The sequence below is a fragment of the Cuculus canorus genome, chromosome 11 (genome assembly GCF_017976375.1).
Source record: "Cuculus canorus isolate bCucCan1 chromosome 11, bCucCan1.pri, whole genome shotgun sequence".
NCBI lineage: Eukaryota > Metazoa > Chordata > Aves > Cuculiformes > Cuculidae > Cuculus > Cuculus canorus.
This window is the reverse complement of record NC_071411.1, coordinates 1,259,439-1,284,027: the sequence shown is the minus strand read 5'-3', so window position 1 is coordinate 1,284,027 and position 24,589 is coordinate 1,259,439. Positions and strand designations below refer to the sequence as shown.

At 62.2% G+C, this 24,589-nt stretch overlaps 1 protein-coding gene across 1 annotated transcript; it reads right to left on the bottom strand.

Annotated features, from left to right (window-relative positions):
- Positions 1–510: 510 nt before the first annotated feature.
- On the bottom strand, positions 511–24,458 carry LOC104059065 (semaphorin-3D). The gene is made up of 18 exons (XM_054076568.1): positions 24,326–24,458; positions 12,124–12,329; positions 7,403–7,563; positions 6,661–6,723; positions 6,316–6,435; positions 5,917–6,019; positions 5,597–5,725; positions 4,977–5,122; positions 4,624–4,738; positions 4,392–4,461; positions 3,968–4,112; positions 3,669–3,891; positions 3,481–3,569; positions 3,047–3,088; positions 2,700–2,857; positions 2,437–2,501; positions 2,142–2,272; positions 511–2,056 (listed from the first exon to the last, which is right to left on the bottom strand). The coding sequence occupies exons 2-18, from the start codon at positions 12,245–12,247 to the stop codon at positions 1,640–1,642; spliced, it is 2,301 nt and encodes a 766-aa protein (XP_053932543.1). The 5' UTR covers positions 12,248–12,329; positions 24,326–24,458; the 3' UTR covers positions 511–1,639.
- Between the last annotated feature and the right edge of the window lie 131 nt (positions 24,459–24,589).

Sequence of the window (24,589 nt, the reverse complement as noted above, 5' to 3'; positions counted from 1 at the left end):
GGGAGGGCTGGGGCGGGGGGCAGAGGTTGCACGGGAACGTAGTGCAGGTAGATCACAGCGAGGCGATGGCTCCGCGCAGCTCTCAGCCAGCGCTCCCTTCGAAGGGACGACAGGGCGAGGGACGGAGAGCAGCCGCTCCCGGACCACCCGCGCTGCCCGCTGCGGCTGTGTGGCACCCGGCTTGGAGCTGGAGTCTCTGGCACATCCACGAGGGCTTGGAGGAATCCATCGCCAAGTGTCATGTTGGGATTTTTTGTTGGTTTGGGGTTCTTTTTCCTTCTTTTCTGTTCTTTTCTTTTTTTTACTGCCGCCTTAGTCCGTGGCCTGTCTGTCTGTGGTTGGAAAGAGAAGTATCTCTAGCAGGGTGGGTCGGTCGGTTGGCCCCACACGTGATCACGTGCTTCCCTCTTCTCTCTCGAACAGGGTGTGCTCTTCTGATCTCCCAGAACAGAGACTTTGAACAATTTGTTGTTTATATGATGTATTTATTTTTACTTGTGTTTCATGTCATTTTTTAAAAAAAACAATAAACTGTAAGTTGGTATAACCGCCGCCTGCCGCGCGCTCTCTTCTTGGGAAAGTGAACGTCCGAGTGAAGTAGAGCAGAGCTGGGCGTGGGCACCTGGCAGAGCCTGAGCTCCGCAAGCGGCTGTGCCCTCTGCCTCCAGCGGCGTGTGGGCTCCAGCACCTCCGTAGGTGATCACCCCACCTGCAGCCTGGTGTCCAGTTCTGGAATCCCCCGTAGAGGAAGGATATGGAACTGTTGGAACAAGTCCAGAGGAGGCTATGGACATGATCCGAGGGCTGGAGTACCTCCCGATCAAGGACAGGCTGAGAGAATTCAGGTTGTTCAGCCTGGAGAAGAGAAGGCTGTGGGGAGACCTTAGAGCAGCTTCCAGCACTGAAAGGGGCTCCAGGAGAGCTGGGGAGGGGCTCTTCTTCAGGGAGTGCGGGGAGAGGACAAGGGGAAGAGTTTTAAGCTGAAATGGCATAAACGTTCTCCTGTTCAGGTGGGGAGGCCCTGGCCCAGGGTGCCCAGAGCAGTGGGGGCTGCCCCATCCCTGGAGGGGTTCCAGGCCAGGTTGGATGGGGCTCGGAGCCCCGGATCCAGTGGGAGGTGTCCCTGCCCGTGGCAGGGGGTGGAAATGGATGGGCTTTGAGGTCTCTTCCAACCCAAACCATCCCATAGTTCCATGACCCCGCGCTGAGGAGCCAGCTGCCTCCAGAGGGGAGCGAGCTGGGTGCAGGCAGGGGTGTGCGGGGGTGTCCGCAGCAGGGCCGGACGCTGCTGGGTGTTGAGGAACCATTTGTGAGAACCGGCTGCTTCCCTTCTCTGTCCTCTGTGCTCGTTATTGCTGCTGTTAATGATTGTCCTTAAGGGCCAGGGGAAAACAAGGTGAATAAATACTCTGCAGGGTGTAAATAGCTCTGAGTCTCGGAGAGCCGGTGCGGGCTGTGTGCCCTCGCCCCACTGAGCCCCGGGGAGCGACAGGGGCGATGGGCAGGCTTTGAGGTAGTAATGGCGAGGCGTTTCTGCACGGGAAGCTGAGAGGTGTCTCGGAGCAGACACCGGCGTGTGAGAAGGGTCCTGGACAGACGGAGAAAGGAGCTGCTGGCGGCCCCGGCTGCCTCTGCCCCCTCACAGGCGCTGGGGGTGCCTCCGCACCCGCCCGGTTTTGCTGTCCGGGGACGGGTGCTGCCACTTCTGGTGCCAGGCTTTCTGCCGCTGCCTTTCCTGCTGCCGCAGCGCGTTGCAGTAGGCATCCAGGCTGGTACCGGGTGCCCCCAGCGCCCGTGGGAAGCCCTTGTAGCCCGGGAGCGGGTCCATCCGGGGCTGGGGGCTCTGGTGGGGCCCCCCCAGCTCGGCGCCCTTGCTCCGGTGGGGAGGTGGCACCTCCATGGCCTCGTGCCTGATGACGCGCAGGCTGTACCGGGTGAGGGGCCGCGAGAAGGAGCGCTCCACCGCCTGGCACTCGTAGGTGCCCGCGTCCTCCCTCGCCAGCTGCCGGATCAGCAGCCCTTGCTCCAGCACCGAGAAGTGGCCGCTGTTCCTGACCTGCGGCAGAAGCAGAGCACCGGGGGTCAGTCCTGGGCCACCGAGCCACCCCTGCACCCCATCCCTGTCACCTGTCCCCCCGTACCTCGCTCAGGGCCATCTCCTCGCCGTGCCGCACCAGCCACCGGACTGTCGTCTGCGGGGAGCGCGCCAGGCACTCGAGGAAGGTTGAGTTCTTTTCCACCCCAAAAACGAGCTTCTCCACGGCAGCGGTCCCTGCATGGGGATGGGACGGCGGACAGGGTGAGTACCCAGCGGGGGAGCGTGTGACGGGCGGCGCGGGGTCTGCGGGTGGCGGGCACCGGTTTCTCTGCACCGTGCCGCGCTCCCGGGCACTGCTGGAGCTGGGGCAGCGCACAAGGGCTGGGGCTGGCGCTCACCGTCTGCGGTGTCCCGGCACTGGGTGAGGGGGTCAGTCCTCAGCACGTCCTGGCAGCGGGCACGCCTGCGGGAGAGCAGACAGGGCTGTGGGGTGGCACCTGCCCCGCGCTGTGGGAGAGCAGCCAGGAGAAGGGGCACCAGGGAGGGTGAGGAGCGGTCTGGGCTGAGAGGCAAAGCTTCCAGGACCACCAGCTTGCCCCTTGCAGCTCCGAATGCCATCCGTCACAAGGGGACAGCAAGGCTGGCTCCGGTGGCCGCTCACCTCTTCTCAGTGAGCAGCTGAGGGGCGCAGGACCTGCCGTCCCAGGTGCAGTAGGGATCCCTGGCCAGGCAGCAGTCAGTGCAGGTTTTGCCGTAGAGCTCGCAGCGGTACAGGGAGAGCTGGAGCAGCCCGTGGGTGCTGCTCACAAACAGTTCCTGCTGCTCGGGCAACCACAACAGCAGCAGTCAGCATCCCCAGGCTCGAGACTGGGGCTCCCCATGCTCCCCATGAGACAGGAGGAGTGGGGGGGTAGAGCCTGCCCCCCCCAGACTGTCCATTCCCTAAGCGTGCAAGCCCTGGCGCCAGCTGCCCTCTGGCCGTCCCTCGGCTGCTTTGGGAAGACTCACCCGCTTGGGCGATAACTTCATGTCCAGGATGGGAGAAGGCACCTAGAGGGAAGAAGAGCGTGCTGCAGCCCTGTTGGTCTCTCCGGGGTTCCCCAGCTGGCCGGTGGCGCTGGGACCCCAGGGCAGGGTGCTGGTGCTCCACCTGCTCCGTGCGAGCACCCCGCTGGCTGTGTGCAGCCCTGCCCGGCCAACGCTGTCGGACCCGGGCTCGGCCCTCCCGGTTCAGTTGAGGCTCTGCTGTGCCTCCCCTTCCCCGCTCAGGGACTGGAAGGGGAGCTGGGACAGGACTCGGCTGCTGTCGCCCTGGCTCCCCTCCGTGCTAGCGGGATGGGCAGGTGGGAGGCGAGGACCTCCTGGATGGAGGCTGCAGAGCTTGCAGGGAGGCTGCCATGGGCCGAGGGGAGGCTGTGTGCTCCATCCCTGCTCTCCCGCACCTTAGTGACGCTGATCTCCTCCAGGCCGATCACCTCCATGCCACGGTTCGCCCCACCGGCCAGTCCCACCTTCAGGACTTTACCTTCATCTGTGAGGGCAGAGAGAGAAGGAGCTGTCAGGGCTGGAGCCGCCCCAGCTGGCAGCTGCACCTGCTGGCGGCGTCCCCAGAGCCGCGGCGACGTCCCACCTGTGCCGAGGAAGAGCACGTTGTAGTGCCGGCTCTCCGTCTCCAGCCTGTGCACCAGCAGCCGCCGCAGCCGGTAAGGCACGTTGGCCCTCACCAGCACGGGCTGGCGGCCCTGGGGGTACACGGGCTCCCACATCAGCTGGTGGGCGCGCATGAAGCTGATCACCTCGTCGGGGAAGTCCTTGGTGGACTGCAGGAGGGGGTCGTAGGTCTCGCTGGGGCACTGCGTGGCAACACAGCGGCTGCGTTAGGGCCAGCCCAGCCCGCCCCGCTGCCACCCCTCACCCGCAGCCCCTTACCGTGCCGGGACGCGGGTAGGGGACGCGGCCCTTGTATTCCACCCAGCGGTAGTCGAATCCCTCCTTGTGTGCGAAGGGGCCGCTGAAGGCAGCTCTCACGGCAGCCATGGAGTAGACGCAGACGGCGGAGCCGCTGAAGACACCGCTGCGGGGGGAGCACGGGCTGTCACCGTCCCTGCCGCCCCACGGGCGATGCCCCACGCCCCTGAGCCCACGCTCTCTCCCGCCAGCCCAGGCGTGACAGGAATGCTTTTGGCACAGCCAGTCCAGCGTGGGTGACCGCTGGCTTGGCCGACACCGGTGGTTTGGCAGAGGGGCCGTTTGGCAGCAGCGGGGAGAGCAGTGAGGCGGCCGGCGGCCCTTCCTCCCGCAGCGCTGGCGAGGGGCTGGGCGGCCGCGCGGGGGGCAGCAGGGCTGCGCTCACCTCGACACCGTGAAGAGGCCGAAGACGAGGGGGTTCTGGGGGTCCCGGGTGCGCAGGAGGAAAACATCCTCTGCAAACAGAGGGGTGGAGGTGAGGTGCCCGGGAGCCGGAGCACTGCTCGAGGGATGCAGGCGAGCATCTCGATGCTGTGCCCACCTCCCTGGGGCATCCCGACAGGAGCGGCAGTGGCAGAGCAGCGTTGCTGCGGCTGCTGAGCGGGCTGTGCACTCACCAAGTTGGTCAAAGTGGGTCTCGGTGCCCTGAGGCCCAGGGATGGAGCACACCAGGCGTGCCTTGAGGAATGTGCTCCAGCGGTTGATGAGGCTGCGCTTCCCTCCGACGTCGTTCTGCCAGGCACCGAGAGTTGGGCTCGACCCAGGCTCTCCAAGCCTCCCCCACCACTGAGGGTCCTCCCTCCCCGCAGCGGGGCACCATCAGACCTGATCCTTCTGCTCCACGGTGGTAGTGTGGAGACAACCCTATGGCTGGTGTTGGCCCCTGCTTGGGACTCCCCGTGGCCCACAGGAGGTGAAATCCCACCTGGAGGGACACCCCGCCATGGCATGCTGGCCTTTGGTGACTGACCTTGCAGACCCGGGCCACCCTGGCGTGGATGTGCCGCCTTTCCCACGGCCCAGCTTCCATGGCTGTCTCACGGAAGAAGATGTAGACCTTGTCGTCGTGTGGATTGTAGGTGTCGGGGATGGCATAGGCACTGACAAACGCAGGCTCTGCAGAGGGGACAAGCAGCACAATGCGACCCCGTGCCCTGCTCTGACCCTGTTGTGCTGGGAGGTGGTTGAGTCCCCAGCCCTGGAGGTGTTTAAAAGATGGGTAGGTGAAGTGCTTAGGGATGTGATTTAGTAATGGACAGGTACGGTTGGGCTTGACGATCTCAAAGGTCTTTTCCAACCTAGGGATTCTATGGTTCTATGATTCTACTGCCCTTGGAAGCTTGTGGAGCAGTGTGAGGTGCTGAGAGCACCCTGTGGAGACCCTGCTACCTGGGAGGCAGAGCCCCACTCGTGGTGCTCAGGCTGCAGGGCGCACGTTGGAGCATGGGTTCCACCAGAGGCTTCATCAGTGCTTCCCCCAGAGAGCAGAGGGGCCATACCACTGAGCTCTGGCCCCAGTACTGGCCCAGCCTCTCACCAGAAAGGCAAGAGAGTGCCCTCCCCCCACGCCCCAGGGGTCCCGGCTCCTACCGTGTAGCCAGTGGTCCTGGTTCTGCTCGGTGCGGATGTAGCTCTGCTCAGCCCCATGGATCCTGGTCCGGAAGAAGGCAGCGCTGCTGCCCATGAAGTCACTGGAGGTGCCTGAATAGAGCTCCCCATCTGCAGGGTCAGAGGGGGTGTGGGGGTGGCAGAATGCTCCTGTGTCCTTGGAGGCTCAGGGAGAGTGAGGAGGGCACGATCTGTCTGGGAGCCTCCTGCAGACCCATGACCCAGGCTCTGCCGCTGCCCCCTCCCAGCACGGACCGTGCCCAGCACTTTCTCCTTCCAGCATGACCCCCACTCCCTCTTACCAACGAGGAGTCCCGTGAAGGGTTCGTGGGGGCTGTATGGGCACCGTCCTCGTCCCGATTCCAAGGAGTGGGACACCAACCGCATGGTGGGTGCACCAGGACCCTGCCAGAGCCAAGGGGAGACGTCAGTCCAGGGTGGGGCTGGAGGCAAGCTGGGCATGTGGAGACACGTGGAAAGGGGTGCTCGGCTTTGCAGGGAGCAGATTCCTTGTGGGGGCTGCCAGCGTCCCTACAGGGCACCCGGCACTGCTTCTCACGGCGTGCAGCAAGGCACGCGGCTGCCATGGACTGCACCAGGCTGGTCACCCCCCGGCTCTGGGGCTACCTCTGCCCCACTCGCTGCAGGGGGTTCTGGGCACCTTCTGCAATGGGGCCGCGGCTGGGCAGGGCGCTCCTCACCTTCCCTCTGGCTCCCAGCTGGACGAAGGCACAGACGGGCTGGTAGGAGCCCGTCCCGCAGGCCAACACGTGGGTCCTGTTGAAGGGCTGGAGGAGTCGGACGAAGTTGGCACATTCTGTCTGCTCGAGAGGAGAGGTTTGTCAGTGGGACCCTGGCACGTCCGCCTGGGACATGGGAGCCTGGCCGGAACCCGGCCCTGGCAGCTGCAGGCTGAGCTTCCCTCTGGCTGCCCCAGCGCCCTTGTCTCAGGGAGACCCCAGGGCTCCCTTTTGGGGTGATGTGGGTGTTTAATATCCACGGTAAACTGCAACAGCCATAAGCTGTGGGCTGCCAGGCCTGCTTACCTCCGGGTTCTTCCCCGCCAGCTGGCAATGCTCGACCTGCTCCCTGGAGGCTGGCCAGAAAATCTGCAACACAGAGACCCCACCAGTGCAGTCCCTGCTCCCCGTCTCCCGCCTGGGTCGGTTGGAACCGGTGGGAAAGGGCTCAGCCGAAAGGCACTGCGAGGCTCAGGTGAGGACGCGGGGCAGCTCTGACACCCCCTTGGGTCATCGGAGCCCGGCCAAGCTCGGCCGCGAGCCTGCCAGAAAGGCTCAGAGGGAGCCTGGGTGGGCCATGGCATGCCTGGATCCTGGCCCGTGGGAACGCCGGGCTGCAGCCGCTTGATGGGCTTGGCTTTTGTTGGGCTGGAGCCGTGCACCCCGCCAGCAGGATGTCTTGGGATGACATTAGCAGGCTCAGTGCTGCAGTTCTCGCTCTCTCAGGGGCAGCAGGGGTGAGGTGTGACAGCCCGGCTCCGGGCACTGCCCTTCCACCCGCACCCGGGGTCCACCCAGGTCTCTCCTGGTCAAGCTGCCCTGTCCCTCCCTGGCGTCAGCCAGTCCCAGCGGGGCTCAACGCCGCCAGGGATGGGTTGACCCCACTGATTGAGACATCCTGGTGTAAATGTGTCCCTGGTGATGTTACAGCAGCCCAGCTCGGAGCACATCCACCTCCACGCCCCAGCATGGGAACAAGTTGCTGCTGCCAGGGAGGAAGAGGCCAGCATGGCCAGGGTCGTGCTCACACCCTCCTCCTAGCACCCACCTTCTCGGGCTCTCTGCTGGGATGGTCCAGATGGAGCAGGAAGATGTGGTTTTTGGCTCCCGCCATCAGCCAGGCCCTGTCTTCATCCACCAAGAGAGCCTGGAAATCCAGCCCATCCCCTGAGGCCAGCAACAGGCGAGAGCTGTTGGATTTCAGCAGGTCTGAGGAGCACAAGATGGGAGCAAGAGAAATGCATCCCTGAGTGACTGAAAAAGCAACTCGAGGCCCCTGAACTCCCCGTCTCCAGCACAGCTCCAGCAACCCACTCTGTCCCAAGGGAACGCAACCTCCCTGCTGCTGCCTTAGCAGAAAACCATCACCCTCGGCACCCTGAAACCACGAGGAGAGGGCTGACAAGGGAGGAGACTCACTTCCCATAACTCCCAGCATGTGTTCCCTGGGTATCAGATTGGGAGAGTTATAGAAAAAGGGTTTTGGCTGTTCTGGGGTGAAACACCTCTCCAAGGAAAGGCTGCATGAGCCCACAGCCACCAGAGCCCATCCTGGACTCCTCTCCCCTGCCCGGCCCCAAGCCTCTCTGCCGGCTGCGGGGCTTCCCCCCAGGCACCGGGCTGGCCAAGTGGATGGGTGCCCTGGCACAGGCAGACAGACAGACGGACGGTCCCTGGCCCCAGGACCTTCGAAGGGACGTCCCCAGCTGTGTCCCAGATGCTGCTCTGACCCTGCAGCCACTACCCCGTAATTTTTCCTGCTATGTCCTGAGCCACAGCCTAACCCCAGCATTAGACTGGCTCAGGGAAAGGGCTTTTAAGAGCACGGCTTTGGCACTGCCAGAGGGAAGAGCCACCTTGTCGAGGGGGAAGGCCGTGCCACGGCACAGCAGGGCAGCGCGAGAGGCTCTGCTGCTCACGCTGTTTCTCCCGGGGGTGGCTGGTGGCCCCTCCGGCACAGTGGCAGCCGTGTGGGCTAGTGAGAGGGACAATAAGCTCTTGTATCTCGGTTAACCACTGCTGAAACACCATCCCCTGGCCCGCATCGGTGCGTGATGTGCAGCGCCAGGTTTGGGGCTGGCTGCGGGCAAGCATCCCCGGCACGGGGTCGCAGCAGCTGCCGTGCCGGCGAGCGCCTGCTCCAGGGCTCAAGGCAGGAGACAGCAGCACCAGGGCAGCCCCAGCGCTCCTGGAGATCAGAGCACATTGCTTTCGTCTTCAAAGGTGCTGGGATCCGCCTAGGGAGAAGCGAAGCCTGGGTACTCATCCAAGGCTGCTCTTGGGTCTGGTGCTGCGTGGGGGAAGGTGCCATGGAAAGGGCAGAAGGGGCGAGACTGGAGGGAGGTGGTGGATGGCTGGAAAAATGGGGTGATCTGTAAAGCCCAGGCTGAGAAATTACCCCAAATCCTGTGGATTGAAGCAATGTGTCAGGAGGGAAGCTGTCATGGGAGCCGGTGCTGGCCAGTGGGGACGGGAGCGTGGGCGGACGTGCGGCCCCGGGTGCAGGTGGGGCGGATGTGGGCACGGGCACGGCGCCGTTCAAAGGGGACCGGCTGACCCGGGACGTTACGTCTCTCTTCCTTCCACCCCATTTCCAGGCCAGAGGGGAAGCGGGGCCAGTGCCTGTGAGCTGGAAACACCACTGACGTCGCTTGTCCCTGCGGGGGAAGGAGCTGCTGGGCCACAGGCAGGAGGCAAGGGTCCCTGCCCGGATCCACGCTGACGCAGCCGGGCTCGCTCCCAGCTAGAGTTTCCTTCTCCCCTTCCTCTGGGGTCAGAGGTCCAGTGACTGCATGGCACAAATCCCCCTCTCCCAGCTGTGTCAGGGACCTGCTGGCCCTCCTCCTGCTCCCACAAAACCTGTGCACGGCACCATTTCACTCCCTACCATCCCTCGGGTATCCAAGGGGCAGACTTCCAAGCCATTTCCCACCAGGTGAATGGGATTAGCAGCTGAATTCCTGTCCCTGCCTGCGGGCCATTGTCCCCGCTGGGTCCCCAGCAGGCTGCTGTGCGTTGCCCACCCTCCTGCATCTGCCAGCGCTCCCGGGACCTGCCAGAGCCAGGAGGAAATGTCAGGCAGGGCACCAGGGAGTTCGGTTGGGGTAGGAGGGAAGGACAAACGTTCATCTATTATGTGGGTGTGATTAAGCGGAGCGGGGACAAGCCTTATCCCAGGGAACGTCACCCTCTGACCTGCCCGGTCCCCGCCCGAGGACAAGGTCAGGCAGGATGATGAAGGAGCCATCCCTGCTGTGATGATAGCGCGTGGCAGGACCCGGGGATGATTCCCTGCCCTACAGGTGTACCACGAGACCTACTGCAGCATCAGCGACGGCGAGGGGCTGCGCCTGACCCTGCAGCACGGCTTCGCTCCCTCGCCAAGTGGACGTGGAGTGCTGTGGACGCAGACCCCGTACGCAGAAAGCTGCTGTGCACAAACCAGCCTCTTCTTGCCCCCAGGTCAGCTCTTCACGCAGGGCATTTGATCCAAACCCTGACCTCCAAGGCAGGGAGCCAGGCGGGCTCCGCAGCAGCTGCACAGCAGCTCAACTGGTGGGTGAACCCAGAGAAACATCCTCTCCTTTGTGTTCATTATCTCCCAAGGCCATGGTGTTTTTCTTTATTGTCAAGACCACTGCAGCCGCCTTGTCCCATCCATCATCGCCGCCTGCTCCTCGGCCACAGCCTCCTCCGTGCAGGACCCTGGGCTTCCTGGGGTCACAGCCCGGCTGTGCCGGAGGGCTGTCCTCGTCCCTTCCCCCAGCCATCAGACAGCACAGACCATGGCAGCAGAGCCCTGGAGCCTGGCGTTAAATCCAGCCCCTCACCGCCATCGGCCAGTACGAGGTGTGCCAGGGCCGGTTTTGGTGCCGATAAGCAGTCACCGACCAGCCTGCCATGCTCAAGCACTTGCTGCTTGGCGATGGCTCCTGGCTGCAGATCAAAGGCTGGCAGGAGACCTGTTTGCCAACTCCTTGCTGTGCCTGCCCCGCTTTAGGGCGGTAAGAGGAGCCGCGAGGCGTGCTGTGGCTGCACCGCGCTGCTGTATGGGCTCAGCAGCCCGGGCGGCTCCGCGCCAGGGCTGACCCAGCCTGACCCCGCTTACCACCTCGCCCGGCCGCGATGGCCAGCGTGCTATTATCAACCTCCTCGTCGGCAGGGCGGGAGCCTCTGCTGCTGTTCCTGGCCCCGTGCCCTGCGCCCCATCCTTCCTTTGCTCTCCCAGCCTTCGGTGCTGTCATTTCCTTCTCCCAAGCCCGGCTGCACCTTCTCCCCCGGCCCCGGCGAGGCTCTGCCTGCCCCACGCTGGGAGCTGAGGGCAAGGCTGATCTCATAGATGGACTCTCAAAGGCCTCCTGTTATTTTTTCTTTCCTAGGGGTTTTTAAACCTAAATTTCTCGAGGCATTGTGTCCTTGAACCTGCCCCTCGCTGTCCGTGAGTCACATCCCCTGCCATTGTTCGCGCTGTCCTTGAGCCGCACCGATGCTGGGAGCTTCCTCTTCTGCCTCTGCCCAGGACTTGAGGGCTTTTGGCATGTCTGGCCCCAGCGCACTGCGGGGCTTTGAAGTCAGCGCTCCCGCTGCCCCATCAGCCCGGCTCTGCCTCCTCTGGCTCCAGGGAAAGGCAGACCCTGCACCACGTTTCCAAACTGGGCTATCAGCAGGGGCCATCTCTCCGCAGGGTATCCTGCAGCCCTGCCTGCTCCAACCCTCTCCAGCCGGGGGCATCTCCCACATCACTGGTGGCCACTGCCGGGAGAGCAGCTTTCAGGGCGATGGAGCAGACCAAGATCTCTGAGTGCGATGCCCAGAGGAAAGCTACACTGCCACCTCCCCGACTGCCGCACCCAGGGCAGCACCAGGGATGTACTGAGCTGTCTGTCCTTCCAAGCAACTTGCCTTCTTTGACCCAGGAGAAGCTGAATGCCGCAGGTCACACAGAATCACAGAATCACCAGGTTGGAAAGGACCCACTGGATCATGGAGTCCAACCATTCCTAACACTCCCTTAAACCTTGTCCCTAAGCACTTCATCCACCCGTTCCTTAAACACCTCCAGGGAAGGCGACTCGACCCCCTCCCTGGGCAGCTGTTCCAGTGCCCAATGACTCTCTCTGTGAAAGGTCCGTGACAGGGTGACCAGCTGCGTCTGCCCTCACTTCTGAGGTCACTGCCCTGCAGAGATCTCTGCTGGGCACTACGCTACCTCTCAGTCTGTTCCTCTTGCATCCTCAGGTCACTGAAAGCAGCCCACGACTTTCACATAAGGCACAAGAAGAGCAAACTGTGCCTCCCCTGAACAGCTCATAATCTAAACAGACAGGACAGATGCAGGGGGAAGGGTAAAGCGCAGCAGGGAAATGATCTGCACAGTGGGTCAGTCTGTCCTCGGCAGGAAAGGAGGGGTAAGGGCAGAAGGGCTGAGCTGGGGCAGCACTGTGCTGGTGGAGGGAGGGGAAGGGGCCAGCATCACCACCTGGGGCTCGTGGTCCTGTTCCCCTGCGGCTGCCCAGCTCAGCTCCAGCATGGGCCACATCGTAAGATGCTTAGAGTGAGCCTGAGCAGAAGGAGACGTCCCTTCTGACCCCAGATCCGCTCAGCCCCCTTCTCCAACGCCAGCAGCACCAGGGCAGAATCCCCATGTGCCGTGTGTAGAGAAACACCTCAAGCGCCCATCCTGGGGAGATGCAGCCACCGCTTTGCTCCTTGGCTGCAAGGATACTCTCCCAGCCCTCGCAAGGAAATCCACCTGGGCATCCCCCTTACCTCTGTAGGCGAGACGAAGGCGCGGGGCGTGCTGCTTCCATGCCTTGCTGCTGCCTGGCTGCTGCAGGAGGAGGCACAGGAGGAGGGCGGCGAGGGGCAGCCTGCGGCCGCGGGCAACGCACATCCTGGTGCTCGGTAGGGGAAGAAGGGGCAGCTCGTCCTCACAGCACCATGCTCCAGCGCCGAGATGTCACCTCTGCCACCAGCTGCAAGCAGAGAAGGGGGAAGGCTGCACCACGGTGGGCTGTGTGCATGTCAGGACCCCCGTCCCACCAATCCCCGGCCGGAGAGGGTACTTGAGAGACCACGAGGGAAGGCTCAGTAGATCAGCTTGTCCCTGAGAAGATGTAGCTGTCTGGCAGAGAGGACTAAGCAAGAGCAAGCGGCCAGCCCTCTGCACACCCACAGCATTGCAAAAGGAGCCAGGGCTGCTGCGAGGGGAGCTGGCAGCCACGGCGAGCTCGGCGCAGGCTGGGGACCCTGCAGCTCCCGGCAAGCGCCTGGCCAGGGTTTATCTGAGCAGAGCACTCGCAAGGGCCAAGGCCCACCCCTCCCTGGGGAGCGCGGGCTCGGAGCAGACAAGCCTTGTCTTGAGGAGCTGGTGCAGCCCAAAGCAGCCAGGCTGGGAGAGAAAGCAGGGGCCTCATCGACGCTTTGGGTAGGACGGGGAGCATTGCTGAACGTCTCCGTGAGCTGCACAGTCCCAGCTGAGAGCCTTCACCTCCGGGAGGTGGCAGAGCTCCTGGAGATCACAGGGCCAGTGTGGGTACTGGGAAACGCAGCTGTGACTGGGAGAGCCACTCACCAGCTGCCAGCCGAGAGCTCTGGCACACTTCATAGAATCATAGAATCATAGAATCATAGAATTGTTTAGGTTGGGAAAGACTTTTAAGATCGTTTGAGTCCAACCCTAAACCTAACCCTGCCAAGTCCACCACTAAACCCTGTCCCCAAGTGCCACATCTTCCTGTCTTTTAAACACCTCCAGGGATGGAGCCTCCCCCACTTCTCTGGGCAGACTTTTAATGGTGCTCCACACCCAGGCACTCCAGAAGCTCTGCTGTCACAGCCCCAGGAGGTATGCGGGGCAGTGCTGGAGTGCCCACAGCATGGGCTACTCGGGAGTGCTCGGATTTGAGATCCTGGGAGTGACTGACGTGAGAGAAGAGACAAGGAGTGCCTGGGAAGTATTACACCCTCCAACAGGCTCTCAGAGCTTCGTTGTCCTCTGCTGAACAGCTGCTCAGCCCCCAGTGCCTGGCCAGAGCCTGATGAGGGGTCCCTGATATTCATCTTATCTCAGCTTGGGGCTAAATCTTGTCCCTCTTCCGGATGGGGGAGTTGATATTTTGGACTGCTCTCCATAAATACTGCTTTTGTGATCCCTTCAGCATCAGCTGTGGCTGTGTGTGCGTACACGAGCTGTCACAGGCCGGTAGCTCTGCAAGTTCCCTGCTCCCCGCAGACCATCCCAAGGCCACCAGCATCCGCTGGCTCCGGGATGCTGCAGCCTGGAAGGACTCTCTTCCATTTACACCCCCTCAGAGGCGTACAGGGTTTCACAGCCTCGCTCGCCAGCTCCCACACGTCCCACGGGGAGAGGGCTGGTCTGCCAGCTCTCAGCAATCAATTCAGCCAGTTTAGATGCTTTCCCCCCTCTTATAAAAGTCCCGGTCTGTAAATGGCAGCTCCGGCCAATCCTGCCTCTTGCTGCACATTAAGCTCCTTCAGTCTCGTGGCTGAAAGGTTTAAAATCAGAGGGGTTTGGTTCCCTCTTGGCCAGGGGCTCTTGGCTCAAGGCGCGGGGGATTCCTGCCGCCCCGCTGGAAGGCTGTGTAGGAGGAACGGTGCGGCCAAGCCTTTCCAACTGCCTTGGTCCCTGCCTTCCAGCAGGAGCACTCGGCTCTGCTCAGGGAGGACGATTTGGATTTGTGGAGGTTGGGGTTCCTCTCATTCTCATCCCACAGGGAGCAGGGCAAGGGCTGGGGTGCAGGACCTTGGCTCATCTCCTCTCCTGCCCCTTCCCTGCCCTCGCTGCCGCCTTGCTCTCGCTCTGGCCAGCACAACCTGCTGCTCCACAGCCTTCCCCATCCGATGAGACCTGGCACCACCCCCAGGACCTGGATGTGACCTCAGGGTTGAGTCTGTGTCATTTTCTGTCCCTCTTTACTTCAGGGCTGCTTTCCCAAACCACCTACCCCTTTTCTGGGCAGACTTTTCGACAGGTGAGCCACTACCCAGGGCTAAAAACCCACAAACATGATGGGTTTTCAATTCCACATGGATGGTGGAGAGGGGGTTTCCCAGGCAGGAACCCCATCAGCCACCCTGAGGACCTGCTAACAGGCAGTGCTGCGCTCACTTCCCCCCGGACACCTTCCCAGCATGCAGAGATGATGAGTGGTTTTCCAGTGCTGGGGATGCTCCAGGGATTTCAGCTCTTCCCTGCACTTTGCCATGGTCTCCCAGACCTGTCGTGCCCTGAGTGATTGCTGTTATCCCAGGGGTCATCACAAGGACGTGCCTGGGATTTGACAAGGAGTTTTTTCCTTGCCAACACGCACTCCCTTGCTGGAGGACTCGGGAAAACTCTGGCCTCTAATTGCAGCCTTCTATAAATGGAGCAGGGGCTGTGCTAGGCTTAACTTTGGGCTAAGCCGGCCCTTGGAGGAACCCTTCATGACCCGGAGCTCCTGGGGATGCCAGGGTGGGTCAGGATTCTGCAGATGGCAGGCAGGGCACTGCTCCTGCCTCCAGGACACGTTCATGCACGGCCGTGAGCTGAGCTTTAGGGATGCTTTGCATGCCTGCAGCAGAGGCCGGGGCGGTGGGGCAGGCGGGCGTGAGTCCATCCACGTACAGCTCTGCTGTAGCAGCGCTTCATCCCTTCACTTCTATCAATTCCCTCTTTCCAGGGCAGAGGTGGAGTCTCCATCCCTGGAGGGGGTCACAAAGCGTGTGGCTGTGGCCCCTGGGGACATGGTTTAGCAGGCATGGTCGGGTTGGACTGGATGATCTGAGAGGGCTTTTCCAACCTCAACGATTCTACGCTTACGATTCACCCTGGGGATGCCAAAAATAGGTTTGAGGAGCTGTAGCCACACATGGGAGGAACCCGGAGCCCTGGCAGAGCTAGGTGCAGGTACAGAAAAGTTAGGGATTTAAAGAGGGCAAGGAAAGAAAGAATTCTCAGAGTATCACTTCCAGGAAGAGAGATTTCCCATACGTATTGTTCTTTCCCCAAACCTTTGCCCCCGTTACCCTGAGTCGTGCCCAGGCAGCGGCGAGGGATCGGCACGGCTGTCTCTGGACACACATCCAGCCACACAGCTAAAACCCCAGGAGCAGCTCTGTGCCCCGGCCGTGCGGGGCCACCCCTCGCTGTGCCAGTCGCAGCGGGGACACGGGGAAAGACGTGGAGAGGACACGGCCCCTGCCGGGAAACCTCTGCCCGAATCTGCCTGGAGGTGAAGAGCTGGGCAGAGGTAGAGTTTACACTGGGAGGGTGTCTAGTGGATGGAAACAAGCTGCGGATGATGAATCCAGGGTTAAATTAAACACTCCCGACAGCTTTAAATAATCAGCCGTCCCGAGCGACAACTATTTCTATCTCAGTTTGGAGAGGGAAGTGCTGATGAGGGCAGGCTGCTGGGCGAGGGAGGTCTGGGGGTAAGGCAAGAGGGGTTTCATATGCCGGGTGGGCACCGTGGGGGCCTGAGGAGGTGGGTGTTTGCAGCCCTGTTTGAGGGAGACGGCAGTCCCCAGGAGTGCCTCAGTGTACGTGGCACGGGTGGTGCCGCCGCAGCGCTGGGCTGACGTTGTCCGTTCCAGCGATGCCCTAGTGCCAACCGCCACCCCGCGCCCTGCCCTCCTCCCCTTCCACCCGGGCTCTCATCTGGAGCCACCCTCGCACGGCACGGCACCGAATTTATCCTTTGCAGACCAAGTGCCCTGGAAGGTCTTGCCAGAGTACAGGGGAAAGACAAATCCCTCCTGTTGCAGACATGTGGGGATGGGAGGGAATCGTTCATCCGTGAAAGCACTGATTTCCTCTCAACAACTCATATTTGCTGAGATGCCGCAAATAGTGTAAAAAAGCCCAAATTTCAGAGGGGGAAGGGCCGTGGCAGGGGAATTATCGGGCTACGGATTATCTCCCAAGAGGGAAGAGCATGCTGAACTCGAGCTCCTCGGTGATCCTGCAGGGCTGACAGCAGCCTCCTGCCCAGCACAGCCCACCACGTGCTCCACCGCTCTCACAGGACCCGATTGTGTCGCAGCTAATCCGCAGCCGCCTCTGCAGCCTCCTGCCTTCTTGGGTTACACTGCAGGGCTGCCCAGGCCACGGGCAGCGGCGAAACACCGGCCCCGGCAGCTGGAGGACCCCCAGGGACAGGAGCCAAGGGGAGCAGGGGGACTGCGCTGCTGTCGGCATTCAGCCACTGTGGCCTGAACTGGGATGGAAAGGCTGTGAGGAACTCGCCGTGAGGCTCCCAAGCCAAGCTGTGGCTCCCAGATCTGAGCGCCGCGCTCCTGACACCGTCCTGGGTCCCCTCTCCGGGGAGACCCCTCTCTGCCACTTTGGGGAGCGGCAGTCTCACCCCAGCAAAGAAACAAGGGCAAAGCCAGGCGAGGATGTCCAGCAGCCGGGACGGCAGTGTCCTGCCACCAGGAGTCCTCTCCTGCTCCTCGCCACGCTCAGCTCTGCTCGGTGCTGCTGTGCGCGCTGGTTTGCGCCGTGTGAACGTGGGTCAGGCGTGCAGGGAGCGAGCCTTGGCGTGCACCCCTGCCCGGGGCTCTCCCTCTTCCCAAAGCGCTGCCTGCCCCCCTTCCTGCCCCCGCGGGCACAGAAGCCCTCCCTGCTCAGCCCGGGGTGTCGCCTGCTCCCCTCCATCCCGGGCGGGATGATGGATGCCCCAACAGCTGGAGGGAGAAGCAGCTGTCGTCCTTCTTTAATGGGGAGGACAAAGACACCAGGGTGGGCCCACAGCTTCCTCCCTGCCTTCCCCCAGGGCAGGACCAGCGCTGGGGAAGCCTGCGATGCTGAGCTGTGGGATGGAGGCAGAGGTACGGGATGCTCCTGCTGCACAACACCAGGGCTGGGAGCCCAGATCCGGCTCCAGAGCTCAGGTGACACCAGGACACGGCGCTGTGCCACGCAAGATGGCAAGGTTTCAGTCAATCCCTCAGAAATACAAGTGACACATGCCCAACAGTGCACGTCCCACACAGCTCCAAAGGCAGAGGGGAGCGGATTTTGAGGGTTTAATGGAGAGCTTGTTCAACCACAGAAGGTGGCTGAGCTTGGTCAAGCTTTGCCTTCACCGTTTCTCTGCCAGCAGGCTCCCCTCCAGCCCTGACATCTCTCGACAGCCTCCCTACACTCCTGCCTCGTGAGATTAAAGCCCATGATCACAATTAGCCCTGAACCACTGTTTCTTGCCAGCCAAAGCTGCCAAAGCGTGCCCAGGGCCGGGAGCTGGGAGGAACGATCCCCAGCTGCTGCCGGCACAGCGCGGCCCCTCAGCACATCGTCCCTGCCAGGGCTGCTGCCAACGGCGATGGGGCAGAGGCAGCTCCGTGGTCTGCGTGGGATCAGGGGACTTTGCTGTGACACTTAAGAGCAAGAGTGCTTATTCCCTTTTTTACTCCTTACGCGTGCTAATGTGCAAACATTCCCGGTCCCTGAGACCTGGAGTGTCACGTTAAGCACACGCCAGCTGCACGGCCGCAGACGCCGACCTCGGGCTCTGCAGCTGGTTTCCCTCCTCCCCTGGAGCACGGACAAAGCAGCGCCCGTCCCGCTCAGAGCCGTGAGCCCACCCGGCAGAGCCCGGCTGCCTCTGCCCTTCTGCGCAGACAGCAGTTCCTATCTGCTCGGAGTCGGTGGGAGTCAGGCTCAGCTCCTCGTCGTTATGGGGGGTAAACCTTTACATTCAGAGGGGCAAGTACAGCACCTCCTCTAACGGTGTTCCTCTCTCTGAAGTTTAAGAGCTTAAGGCTCGCTCCGGTTGGGACCACGGCCTTTGAAAGCCAATGCGGAGTCACCAGCGGCAAAGCTGGCCAGGATACTAATAGCTGTTTATGTAGGGATAGGAGCCGGCTTCACTTGCCGTCCCGCTAACGCCTTTCTCGGGAGGTGCTGGCTCAGCCCCTGCCTTTCCCCACTACCGAGAGCACAGGGCGATGCCTGCTCTGGCTCGGCTCGCGGGTGTCGGGCCGGGAAGGTGACCGGGCTCGCCTCCCTGCGCGGTGATGGCTCGGATTCACCCGTACTTCCAGGCAGCAGTACCCACAGGGCTTTCTTGGCGTTCCTGAATGCTCTACGCGAGCCAGGTCACGCCAGCTGAGCAACCTCTGCAGCTCCTGCCGCTACTTCACCCCAAGGGCATCCGGGACCAGGGAGGGAGCAAATCCAGTGGGCAAAGACAGCTGGATGGAGACACACCTTGCAAGCCTCCTCCTGCCCAAGGTGCTGCCAGAGCACGGGCAGCTTCCTGTGCCTCTACATCCTGGGGAATTCCTGGGACTCTGCACACCCTCCGGCTCTCTCCTTGCTGCACCAGCGCTGCATTTCCCCCTCTCTGTCCACAGCTGTTCTCGCAGCATCCCCCACAGCCCCACGCTCAGGGTCTGCTGCCAAGGCCCTGTCGGGCGAGCAGCTGTGGGATAAGGGCTCCCGGCAGGGATAAGCCGTGCCGGGATGCCGGTTGGCAGCAGCGCGGGGGCAGATTTGGAGGAAGAAGGCTGTGCTCCTCCCCAAAGAAAGCAGAGGGCCAGGGAGGTGGGACAAGAGCAGAGCAATCGTGTCTCAGCAGCCGTACGGCGCATCTCAGGGTTCACTTGGTGTATTAAACTTCAGGTTAACTTGGTGTATTAAACTCTGGATTGATTTGGCATAGGAAACTCCCAACCTGCCTCCTACCCTACCTTTGGGAAGGGGTTTGCCACCCTCTGTTGTTGTGTTAAAGTACCCAAATAAGGCAGCAGAGAGGCTCTGTGCTGCCGGGGCAGCTCCCGAGGCCACAGGAGTCCCCAGGGCAGCATCACATTCCTCAGAGCCACTGATACTCTCTGTGGGCCAAAACCCACCCTCGTCACCTGTCTGCCACATGGGCTGACACTCAATACAGCCCTCGGGGTCGGCTCCGGAGCTGTCGGCTGGGCTGCGGGGATCACGCTGAAACCTGGCAGGGCCCCCACGGCCAGGAGTCAGCGTGGACTGGAGCCAGGGCTGCGTTTGCTAAAGCTTCTCGCCCCAGGCTGGCTGGAAAGCCTCTGGGGACAGGGGCACAGTGACTGCCATCAGCTCTGGGCCACCAGCCCGAACCCCAGCAGGCTCAGCCATCGCCTACTGTCACAGCCGCTGGTCCCAAAAAGAGGAGGTGTGCTCACGGTCCTGGTGTCCAGGGGTGTCTCTGAAGCACCCCAGCAGGGAGCCAAGGGCTGGAGACAGCTCCACGCCCAGGGATCTCATGAGAGAACCAACCCTGGGGAGCGGAGAAGCATCCCAAGGCAGGCCAGTTGCTGTCTTCCCCAGCGCTCCCAAGCCAGAGCCCACGGCACCGTAAGCCCCTGAGGCACTTTGCAGCAAACCTGCTCAATCCATAACACACATTTTCATCATCCACAGTGGGGTTATTGCTTCCCACCTCCAGAGCTGTGGTGCAGGGATGCTCAGCGCCTCTCGGAGAGCTGCTGGCCCCGCTGCTCCGACCCCACGGTGACTCCCGGCAGGAGGGGGCTGTGAAGCACCTGCTCTGCTGCCCGCTCACCCGGCCCATCCGCTGCACCGTGGCCAGACAGCGGCACGGCTGCCGCCCGCGCTGCCGCGGCCTCTCGCTGTCCCGGCCGCCTGCTCCCCCGACACTTGAAATCTGTGCAGTGTTTTCTTTCCATCAGCGGGAGCCCTGCTCTGGGCTCTCCCCGTCCCGCTGCACTAATCGGAACAGGCTGGGCAGGCGTGGGGGGCTTCCTCAGAGAGACTGTTTTAATGAGCGGCCAAGGCAGCTGTTGGATCCAGACCAGGCGGTGTGTTCCCAAGGATCAGCAACCGGCAGAGGCACTGCCGGTGCCCTCCAGGCCCTTCGCCCCAGCTGGCACGCAGCTCTCCTTTTGCAATCTAACCGGATGGCTCGAACGGAGCGAACCCAGCCCAGCAGACGGTCACAAGCGGAGGTGCCTCCTCACCACACGGCTCCTTGGGCCAGGACGCCCAGCCAGCCGGTGCAGCCCTGAAGCAACCACCGCTCCTCCCGGGGACATCCTTCCTGCTCAACCCCTATTTCATGTGAAGGCCATGCAGCTCTCCATGGAGTGGGACCGGCGGGGTGAGGGAGGGGATCCTGCCTCTCTTGTGAGACCTCACCTGGAGCCCTGTGTCCCGGTCTGGAGTCCTCAGCATAGGAAGGACGTGGAGCTGTTGGAGCGAGTCCAGAGGAGGCCACGGAGATGATCCAAGGGCTGGAGCACCTCTGCTATGAAGACAGGCTGAGAGACGAGGGGTTGTTCAGCCTGGAGAAGGGAAGGCTCCGTGGAGACCTCAGAGCAGCTTCCAGTACGGAAATGGGATCCAGGAAAGTGGGGAGGGGCTCTCGGTCAGGGAGTGCAGGGATAGGATGAGGGGAACAGTTTGAAGATGGAAGAGGGGAGATTGAGACGAGATCTTGGGAAGAAAAGATCACCCGTGAGGGTGGGGAGGCCCTGGCCCAGGGTGCCCAGAACAGTGGTGGCTGCCCCATCCCTGGAGGGGTTCCAGGCCAGGTTGGATGGGGCTTGGAGCCCCTGATCCAGTGGGAGGTGTCCCTACCTATGGCAGGGGGTGGGACTGGATGGGTTTTGAGGTCCTTTCCAACCCAAACCATTCTATCATTCTGTGATACTCATCTACACAGCTATGGAAGGTGACCATGGCTATTGCTATTCCAGTGTGGAGCTGAGGCACAGATGGACCAAGTGACCTGCCTACGGACAAAAAATGGGAACCACAGGCAGGGATAGACCCCGAGTGTCCCATCTCCCTCCAAAGAGCAGTCCACCCTCCTACAGCACAGCCTGGCCCAGCCCAGCGATCGACCCTACCGCTGCCCACCCACACCGAGTGTGGAGCTCCCGCACACGGTGGCAGAGCTGTCACCACCTGCCCAGGTGGAAGCACCCACCGTGGGAAGAGCAGATCTTCTCTCAGTGGACAATGGACAGACTGAAACCGAAATCCTTTTTTTCTCTTGCCAGACTACCAAGTGCTCAGGCCAAATAATTAGGTGACATCAGTGGCCTCCTCCTGGAAAACGGGAAAGTAAACCTGAAGGCGGCGGTGGGAGAAGCGGGGCAGTTCCTGCGCACAATACGTGGCAGCTTGCCAGCCCGCGACACAAGAACAATAACCCCCAGAGCTTATGAGGGGCATTGTTTTAGGGAGACCATACCCTGGGCAGGCTCCCAAGTCAACTGGGGTGACGTTCACAACAGCCGTGCTCCGTGCCGTGCCCTCGCACCGCCGGGGTTGTGTCGTGCTGCGGAGCTGGGATCGGGCGTACGTGGGGTCACTGAGCACGGGGATGGCAGCGCCCAAACGTCCTGCAGCGCCCAAACATCCTGCAGCGCCTGCATCGGGGACTGATAAAGGCTTATCTCTGCCCAGAACATGGAATGCTCCCTCCAGGGTGCTGGGAAATCTGTCACGCCTCAGCATCCAGGTACAGGTGGATGCTGGATTTCACAGCCGGGATTTGGGATAATCTTGTCTCTAGGGAGGCAGAAAGATCAGGTCCCTTGCACTGAGAGCCCAGTGCTGTGACCTCCCCCTGGTCATTTTGCCACTCTGTGCCTCAGTTTCCCCAGGCTGAAGGATTTAGAGAAGGCACCACCAGCACCTGCGAGCAGGACAGAAGCAAGAAGCGGGCAGGGAGGGGACGGGTGCCTCGCAGCGACCAGCGAGGCCCGAAGCTGGAGACCTGTTCCAGAACAGGAGGCTGTTTTCGCCCTCCTTCCCCCTGCAGCCTGTCCTCTGCAGGAGCTCTTGCCACCCCGGGCAGGGTGCGGTGGCTCCCCCTGAGCAGATCTCCCCCATTCCCATCCAAAAGCCAATCCTGGCTGCCCCGGGACTCAGCTGCCTGGTCTGTGGGTGCTTTCAACACCAGGTTTGGAACTGCAGCCGCGAGTGCCTGGAAAGACCTAATTAGCCCGCGCTGTCGAAGGCGCCTCTCACTGCAGTCCGAGCTGGAGCAGGGATAGACCGAACCTGGAGGACGAGGCAGCTCCGAGAGCCTGGCGCCCAAGGTTTACAATAAATCTTCACCCTTGCAGTAAGCAGCCCCTGAGAGGGGGTCATGGGAGCACAGCAGAGCGCAATGCAGCCAGAAACACTCACCGGTGAGAACATCCTCCAGCGCTGCTGGCTCAGGGCTCAGTTTGGCAACGAGCATCACTGGCAGCGCGCCCTGCCAGGGACCCCATCCTTGGCTCCCGCTCCCTCTGCCTGAGCTCGGTGCTGCCTGGCAGCCTCGCAGCCTGGCATCGCCTCCAACCCAGCCAGCTGGGACGGCTCAGCCCGTGGCATCCCCTCTCCGGCCTCCACGCACGAGCGCATCGGTATTTGGGAGAATAACTTACATCCTTGGGGGTTTCCTGTTTAAATCTCAACCTAAAGAACCGGAGCAAAGGATCCCTGCCCCACATCCTTGTGGAATTCAGTGAGATTAGATTAGGGATGAATTCTTCCCATATTTCTTATAGAGCTGATATCTCTCTCCTGGCTTTCCAATCAACTTCCCCATCCCCAGCTCATCAATCACAAGGATGTTTGTGGCTCTGTCGTTTCCAAGACCGTTAACTCTGCGGGAGAAATCCATCTGCTGCAGCGCCCTGGCGTGTCGAGCCCGTGACCCATCGGGGCTCCCCCTTTGAAGGCCATGTGAGGGGCAGCCGGGACGCACTCCGCTGGGTCAAGAGAAAGCTCTCCCAGGGGTCGCGTGGCCGGCATGTGTGCGGGATCGCTGCAACCACCCCCTCTCCTACAGCACTTGTTCCTCTTCCCTTGGGCACGCGGCTACATCCAAAATTGCTGGTTTCCAGCTGAGAAATTCCACGCTGGTGCTCAGCAGCCGGACTAACACAGTGATTCCTTACGGGCAATAAACTGCTGAACGGAACAGAGCGGCGGCAGCGGCGCGAGGCTGAGGGCTGCCAAAGCCCAGCGACCCCCGCCTGCTGGGATCCTGCTGAGGGCTTCCCACGGGCAGCGCATCCCTCACACCGGGCGGCCGCACGCGCTCAGGAGCTGCAATTCCTGCCAGAGACGGTCTTATTTCAAGGATGGGAAGAAATAACCCTTGTTGTCTTAAGTGCATCAAGAGCTTTGTTATTTGTTTCTATACATAAGCAAACATTCAGCCTTCTCCCTCCCACCTTCACCGTGAGCACCACAGCCCCGTCGCGCTGAAACGCTCGCCCATCGCTTCCGAGGCGCTCGAGGGGTGCACGGCTCCCGACGCCCACCCACGCGTCCCCGCGCTCTGCGATGCTCCTAAGCCGGAGGATCATTAGTTACACAATTCCTTCGCAGAGCACCCGGCGCCCCTCCAGCCCTGCTGCTTTTCTGCCTGCTGTATCGCATCCCTCGGGCGCGGAGGCACCGCGGAGCGGGATGTTGGGGAGCCACGATTTCCCCGTCCCAACAGCTTTCATGAAGCCCAAGCGGGGGACGATTTCCCCCGTGGACCGGGGAGGGTGTTCCTCCTCCTCGGCCCACGGCTGTCGGAGCTGCCTGGAGGCAAACTGTTGATTTTCTTTTGGGGGGTGGGAGAAAACCCGAGCGAAGGGCCGCTGAGCAGTGGAAACGTCCCCGCAGGGACAGTGCCCGAGGGGGGACGCGGGGCTGCTGCACCTCAGCATCAGAGCCAAGAAACCTCAGAGGAAACAGCTCTGGAGACAGAGTAACGAAAGGATAAACCCTCCTGCAGCCCAGGTTAAGGCGTTAAGGTTAAGGTTAAGGCATCACCGAGGCGCTGAGCAGCAGCCGCTCCGCTCGCTCGCAGCGCCGGAGGAGCCGCCGCCGAGTACCTCTGCGCACGGACATCAAACACACGGCTGAAACCCCAAAGTTATCGGTTTTACCGGACCGGTGTCGGCGGGGGGCGGTCCGCGGCCCGGGACGAGGGGTGCGGGGGCCGCTCGGGGGGCGCGAAACGCCGCTACTCACCCGTCGCGGCGCCGCAGCCGCGGGAGCATCCCGAGCGCCGCGGGGAGCCGGGAGCGGGGCCGCGGCCCGGCAGGACCCGGACAGCCCCGCCCCGAGCAGCGCGCGGGACAGCGGCCGAGGCGCCCCGGGCACGGTGGGGAGGGGCTCCGGGCGGGGGGCTCGGCCGGGAGCTGCCGAGGGGCGGTGGAGAGGAGAAACGCTCTCCCGTGAGGGTGCGGAGGCCCCGGAGCAGGTTGCCCAGAGCAGTGGTGGCTGCCCCATCCC

What these genes read in the sequence shown, in the direction of transcription:
- LOC104059065 (XM_054076568.1), bottom strand. Translation starts at nt 12,247, where the DNA reads ATGTGCGTTGCCCGCGGCCGCAGGCTGCCCCTCGCCGCCCTCCTCCTG. An exon ending in GGCCTCTTCACGGTGTCGAG is followed by an intron (nt 4,113 to 4,391) that starts GTGAGCGCAGCC and finishes CTCCCCCCGCAG; the next exon opens with CGGTGTCTTCAGCGGCTCCG. An exon ending in AGGAGATGGCCCTGAGCGAG is followed by an intron (nt 2,057 to 2,141) that starts GTACGGGGGGAC and finishes CTTCTGCCGCAG; the next exon opens with GTCAGGAACAGCGGCCACTT.